This window comes from Calidris pugnax, unplaced genomic scaffold (genome assembly GCF_001431845.1).
Source record: "Calidris pugnax isolate Ruff unplaced genomic scaffold, ASM143184v1 scaffold4, whole genome shotgun sequence".
In the NCBI taxonomy this organism is placed as follows: domain Eukaryota; kingdom Metazoa; phylum Chordata; class Aves; order Charadriiformes; family Scolopacidae; genus Calidris; species Calidris pugnax.
The window spans coordinates 8,664,021-8,671,043 of NW_015090781.1; the positions used below are offsets into that span (position 1 = coordinate 8,664,021).

The 7,023-nt window shown below is 53.3% G+C and overlaps 1 protein-coding gene across 5 annotated transcripts in view; it reads right to left on the reverse strand.

The window, feature by feature from the left end:
- AFAP1L2 (actin filament associated protein 1 like 2) overlaps nucleotides 1–4,698 on the reverse strand; it is a 72,499-nt gene extending 67,801 nt beyond the window's left edge. For all 5 annotated transcript variants that reach the window (XM_014960203.1, XM_014960196.1, XM_014960180.1 and 2 more), the window contains exon 1: nucleotides 4,579–4,698. In XM_014960203.1, coding sequence (XP_014815689.1) covers nucleotides 4,579–4,594 — 16 coding nt within the window. In that variant the 5' untranslated portion in view covers nucleotides 4,595–4,698. The remainder of the gene's footprint in view (nucleotides 1–4,578) is intronic.
- Between the last annotated feature and the right edge of the window lie 2,325 nt (nucleotides 4,699–7,023).

The window sequence follows — 7,023 nt, forward strand, 5'->3', positions numbered from 1 at the left end:
CACGACAACAAGAAAGAAAAGGGGGGGGGAGCGGGGGGGGGGGGAAGCAGTATGAGCATTTTTGCATAGACACTCCCTGTGTTCCTGGGCTGTGGGTGTTCAATGAAAGCGAGCAGTAAAACCCCCAAACAATAAACTCATTCATATGGTATCTCCATCCCTGGCCGGGCACGGCGCACACAGAGCCTGCTGCGGGGAGCGGCAAAGGTGCACGGATGAACAGGAGCAAGCCCTGCCTGACATCCTAGTCAAGGCTGCAAGAGAAAAGTGAGGGCTCCTGCCTTGCCAGGAGCACCCCAAAAACAGGTGCCCAAAGCTCAGAGCTTGTGAATGCTGGCAGCTTCAGCAGCAGGCTCCTGGCAATGGTGGTGCTGACACAGATGGGGCACGGAACCCAGAGTGGCAGGACCACAGGGGTATTGCCTCCACTGCAGGGATCCCTGCCCCTTCCACTCAGGAGAAGGAACGAGCCCCAGTGACTGATCTGGGGGTAACAAAAGGAGCACTCCCAGCCCTGGCAACTATACACCCCCCAAACCCACCCCCACCGCCAAGCCCCATCAAATGGGACCGAAGCCAGTGTCCCCACAGCCTCATCTGCCTGGCCTGGCGAGCACCAGAGAGGCTCACGTGCACCCAATACAACCCAGAGCATCCTCAGGTGCCCTGTTTACATAAGAAATACAGCTGTGCTAGAAGAGACAGAAATATTACACTGGCACGGGTGACAGTGTGTGGGATGGCCTGGTAGGGTGGATACAGTAGATGTATAATTGAGAAAGGAGATGAAACCTTTTTCTGTGACTGAAACCACAGCCTAAATCTCTACGGAGTAAAGAACTCTGCACTCCCGCTGCCTATTCCCCAACAGAGTTCCTTCCCATCTCCAAAACTCACCACTCTCACATAAGTCAGAGTTATTGTATATGCTATGAAGTTATGCAGGGCATTAATTTTCATCTGCATTTCAAAGAATGCTCAGCCCAGCAGCTGAAAATCATATTGGATTTGGTACAGAGCAATACATCGCCCTGTTTTCTCCAGTTGCCAATTACACCAAGACAATTAGCTAAACACAACAGCTGTGTTGATGCTCAGCTGAGGAGAAACCACATATGTTTGTATAGAGCCTAGATCATGTTAATATGAATCAATCCATTTCCGACTGACTAACAAAAGTTTATAAAAGGGCCTCAGATTCTTACCAGGGCTCATGTTTTTCTTTCATTCATATCTCCACTCTGCGGCTTAATCCCAAGCATATCTCCTTGTATTTGTAAGAACTTGTTAAAAAGAACACGTGCCCAAATCCCAAACAGAGCCACACCCTTTTCCCCTCCCAGTTAAAACACGTTAATTAGCAAGCAAGCACCTTGTCTTTCTATCAAGTCACCATTTTAAATATTATCAACACTAGACTGTGAGCTTCTGTTAAGAAGACACACTCTCCTCCATAGAGAAAGGAGCACCACAAACACTAGTGATGCCTCGCAGAGCCCTGGGAGACCCTCAGATAAGAAACACAAAGCTTGTGTCTTTGCTCAACAGAGACAGTAAAACAAGAATGCCAAACACCTTTCTTTGAAGACCTGGGTTGCAAGTCACAATTTCCATTACAGAACTCTAACACATTAGAAATACAATCATAACCTTACAAACCTCACACCACTTGACATCTTAAACTACACACATGGGAATCACCTGTGAACGTGGAGACAAGGAGCTGGTCTGAGAGGACTTTACAGGGATGGATGGGTGAGTAAGGGTGCATCAGGAACAGTGCATTCAGCATCTCTTCCCCCTCTCAAGGGTCTGGAGATGGTTGGTCATGGACCAGCCAGCCACATCTGATACACAGGGCAAGGAGCCCCTTGTTGGGTCTGTTGCTCTTTCTGCCTCACACATACTCCCTTAATCACAGGGAGAAAATGGATTTTTAGACAGCACCTTCACCAACAGGAGAAGACACTCTTTACTGTGGCCTGGCAGAAAAAAAAACACCCTGACACGTCAAGATCATCCTTCAGAGTTTCAATTGCCTGACAAGAGTCAAGAGACTACATCTTCCTATGCAGCTGGCCTTGCGTCCCCCTTTCCAGAGGCTGGGAAAGGAAACCCATTCCCAGGAGAGTTTCACAATCCCTCCTTCACTTCCCACCGTGCGAGTCCAACAACCCAACCTCTTCCCACACCAAGGGTGCCACCCTGTCAGCCACCAGCCCTGGACTCCCTGGCTCACACCTCACCTGGCCCTGCACGCTCCACCTGACCAGATTCCTGCAGCAGCTTCACCCTGCCTTTGGAAGAGGAGGGACACCTCTCGTGCCTGCCCGGTTAGAGCTCAGTTTAAAGCACATCCCTGCTTGTGTTTAAAGGAAAGAAATGCTGCTGTTTCCTGATGTTTGCAACCTTCATTTCTTAAGTAACAGGAAAGATCTTGTAGCCATGTCCCTGCTCCCACAACACCAGTTCATTGCTCAACAGTCCTCTTTGAGTCCATCCATCTCTATCACTACAGGATTTCCCTGCACAAGTGCTCTGCCTGGCTAGTGGCAAGGATGAAAACTCCCCAAACCAGCCATGGCAGCAATAAGATATCCCCACCAGAACAGGCAGATATTCCCCATACTTATTAATAAACAGCTTACTTGCCTGCCTTCTCCACCTGCTCCTCAGGGCTCCCAACTCCCACACCTTCTCCCCCAGCCCAGCCCTTCTCCTCCACCTGCCTCATCAGCCCCAGGTGATTCCAGCCACCCCATCACGCTGGGGACACCTCCCATCCACTAAATGAACCATTGCCATCACCTGTGGCTGCCCCACAGAGCTGGAGATGCCTCCGTACCCTCATTAATGCACACTCGTTACCAGTGGCACAAAAAGGACTGGCAAGGCTCCGCAATCAGTTGTGCTCGCTATTCATTACACATGTGCAGAACACAGCCCCGCTGCTCTGAGGGAGTAGTGTGCATATTTAAAAAGACAATATACAAAACATAGCTGAATCTTAATGAATCTTTGCTACTGGAACTGAATGGAATTGTACAGACCTTGCCAGAAAAAAAAACAACAACCAACAACCAAACAAAAAAGACAACTACACAATATTTGACTTGTAATATAATCTTTAACATCACTTCTGCAGTATGTTACTATTGTGCTTATCAGGCCTGTAAAGTATCGATTGTAAGGAGGAAAAGGATCAAAATGCAACAGGCAGCACCGTGCCAGCCCTGTCAGAATACTAAGGTACTTGCATAGTCCAAAAAACACAGTCCTGACAAAAATTAACTTCCCGTAATATAATACCTCAACATATAAAGCCCCCACCAAAGAAGGATTAGGGGACAAGGGCTATGAGCTTGACTGCATCTGCTGAGACCTAACCAAACCTTGCCAGTTTGACAATAATGAGCCCAAATGGGGTCAGGCAGGAATATATTTGCCTAATATCAAGCTCCCTGCTTAAATGTTTAAGCTCCGTAAGCAGGACAGGAGTTACAAGGACAGCTGTTTCCTCCCAACTGGTAAAATTTACTGCAGACTTACTCTGTGCTACACAAGTGCTGGGTCCACCTCCTCCAGGAGAGGCTTTTGACACACCAGCAGGTCCAGAAATGGCAGAGTACCCCCACATGCCCGACTGTCCCATGCCTGGGCACCTCACCCCCACCTCCCCTCTCCTCAGCGGGCAAGGAGCCCTCAAGTTTGAGAGGTCTCCAAGAGCTGCCCACAGCACTGCAGACCCCAGAGGAGCCCTTCTGGGTGATAATGACCAAGAAGCATCGCACAGGAAGCGCCAGAGCCATTGATTGCGGGGAAATTAATGGGTCCTGGGTGAGCACCAACCCGGACGGGATCTGCCGGGGAAAAAGCAGGGAGGCAGCTCGCCCCCCCCCTCTCCACAGCCACCAAACCTATTTGCATTTAGAAAACAGGACACTCAAAGTCCTGCCTGTTAAGCCCGGGAGGGTGGGAAGTCCACGCAGATGGGCAATTTTGGACGAAAAGACGGAGCGGGCAACGTCAGCCAAAGTCAGTGGCTTGCAGAAAATGAAACGCTGTTCTTAAGTAACAAAAAAATCCCCAGATGGTGTAAAATGGGTCCGTCCCAGCTCCTCCCTCGCTGCCCAGCGCCCGGGGCAGGTACAGGGGGATTTCACATCCCCGCACCTTCCCCGCCGGCCCCCAGCTCACCACAGCCCCACTCGCGGGGACCCCGACGGCCAGCCCCACTCATGGAGTGCCGTCCCCCCCAAAAAAAACCCAGGAGCCGGTCCCCCTCCCCACTTGCTGGCCACCTCCTCCTTTCCTGAGCCGGACAATCCCCCCCCTCCAGCTGAGCTCGGGCCCCACTCGCGGGGACCCCCTTCTCCAGGCGTTGACCCCCCAGCCCCACTCTCGGGAAACACCGCCTCCGCATCTCCCCACGCGTGGGGACAGCAACGTGTCAGCGGCTCTGCCACCCCCCCACACACCCTTTCCTCCCAACGCCGCTCCCCCTCCGTGTGTGTGGCCGTGTCCCCCCCAGCGGACAGGGCAGCGTGGGACACGGACACGCGTGGAGACCCTCCTCACCTTTGTATTTCTCCATGGGGGCTGCAGCGGGAGCCCGCCGGGAGTCTCCGGGACACGGCGCTACCTCCGCTCCGCTCCGCGCTCCTCTAGCCTCTTATTCCGGCGGCGGCGGATCCCCCGGCCCGGCCGGGCCGCCCCGCCCCGCCCGCCCCGCCCCGGAGCCGCGGAGCTGGCCGGGATCGGGGCTCCGGGATGGGGAACGGCGGGGGGGACCTGGCTCCGGGATCGGGGATCGGGCACCGGCACCGCGCTTTCTCCCTCCCGCACGGCACCGATCCTCCGCCGGTCCCCTGGGGAAAGAGGGGGGTGAGGGCCGGTGACAGGAGGAGGAGGAGGAAGAGGAGGGTGCCAGGAGCACTGGGTTGAGGCCGTGGGGTGGCTCCTGGGACCCCTTGCCGCTCCCCAGCGCTGTGCCCGGGGCCGAGGTGCCCCCTCTGCTCCCGGTGTTGAGGACGGCGTTTGGCTGCAGAGGGGCTTTGGGCACCTTCAGAGAAAGGCCGCGGTCACCCTGTGGTCCCGGTGGCTCCTGGGCTGAGACCACAGGTCAGAGTCTGCCCGCGACCCCACCTCCTGCCCTGCTCTGGGCTGGCAGGTTGAAAAGTTGGGTTCTCCTTCCACCTTCCTAGGGCAGCTGCTGGGGGTAACCCCGGGGCAGGCAGTTTGCCCTCTCCAGGACCTTTGTTTGTCCTCCTCTTCATTAAGGCTTCCTGGTAGGAGCTGCCTCCTGGATAGAGAGGCTCTCACAGGAAGATGTCCCTGTCCTTGGGTTCCTGTAACGCTGTTCTTGGCTGACTTCCACCACCACAGACGGAACCAGCGTCCCCAAAGTGCTCAAATAATAACAAATGGGGAAGTGGACATCCAGTCTGACCTCAATATAAACCACAGGTGACAACCTGTCCCAAGGTCAATGTTTTAGAGGCACTGCAGGAAATCAATACTTACATCAATAGTGAAAACACTGAAAGTTACAATAGACAAAGTACACAAGAATTATAGAGGAAGTTTTTTCTCGAGAATGAAGGTTAAGCCATCAGTGTGGGGGGAAGGAAGCCATACCTGCCTATTACAAGGCCTTTCTGGCATGAGGAGAGGCTTGTGTCTGACCTGGACGGGCAGCTCCCCTGTCCCTGTGGAAAGAGAGAAAACTGTTACCTAGAAAATCAACGGCTCTCCTTGGGAGGTGAAAAATAATGAACCAGAAGTCAGCTCTGCATCGTGCACCTGAGCCGTATCCACTGGCTGTCGGTGTGAGGATCTAGTCCTCCTTCCACTGAAGGGCGAGGGTCACACCAGGGTCTCACAAGGTCACGCTGTTCTGAGGTTAATCCTCATCCCACTGACTTGACCCTCTGGGGACGCACAGGCTTTGGGGTCTGGGCAAAAGGGAGCTTGGGCCTGGTTTTGGGGTTGAAGCGTGGACAGGAAGATGGCGGTGTGGCCTGCAATGGAAACTTTCTTTCAGAGAGCTTTGGGGCAGATAGGGGGATCCCCCAAACCACTTGCCCCCTCCCACATGGACTCTGCTGTGCAAGCTGAGCTCTGGGCCATCAGCCAGCACCCAGAGAGCCTGGAGTGCCCACCAAAGGTAATTTCCACACGTGAGGTGGCAGAGGGAGCATCACTGTTTCTGTGCGGCAGCTGGGTCGTGGTGCCAGCAAGGAGAGGGCAGTTAGACAAAGCCAACAGGAGGCTCACAGAATCCCAATTATTTCCCAATTTTTGGGCCAGTCACCCCACAGACCCTTGACATCTGTGGTCCAGGGCAGCCTTGGGAAATGTTAGTGCTGTGTACGTAGAGAAAAACCCCCAAGCCTCCATCACATGTGCCTCTTTACGTTTTCCAAAAATAGGCCTCAGCAGGCTCTTTTGGGTCACAAAGGAAGCGAGAGCTGGGCTGGAAGGGCACTGTCCTGCTACTCATGGGGTCCCCATGTGCCCCTCCTTCCCCCCACCCCCCAGGCTGGGCTTGATGGAGGTGACACCTCTCAGAGGATCTGTGTGCCTGGTGGAACCAGAAAGTGACTTTTGCCACACGGCAACTTTCTGTTGAGAGCAAGTGTAGATAAAGGACACTGCCACTCAGGGAAGGTGAAGCTGGAGCACGTCTCATCTCACATCAGTAGGTAACTACCACACAAAAAGACAGGCAAGGCAAATGCCTGAGCCGTCAGATCCAGCAAGCAGATGGCAGCCTTCAATGGCTGGAGAAAAAACAGGTTAAATAAATATATCTGTCATGTCGGAATACTTCCCTTAGCACTCTTCCCAGCCACTTCTTGGCTCTAGCTTTCTAGCAGGGTAGGCCCTGATCTTGCAAGCTTTTGAAGCGTGCCTGAATCTTAAAGCAGGTGAGTAGTCATTCTGAACTCAGCAAGACTAATTAAGGATAATACCAGTTAAACAAACTAATTAAAGATGATTTGAAAGATGAATACGTCAGAT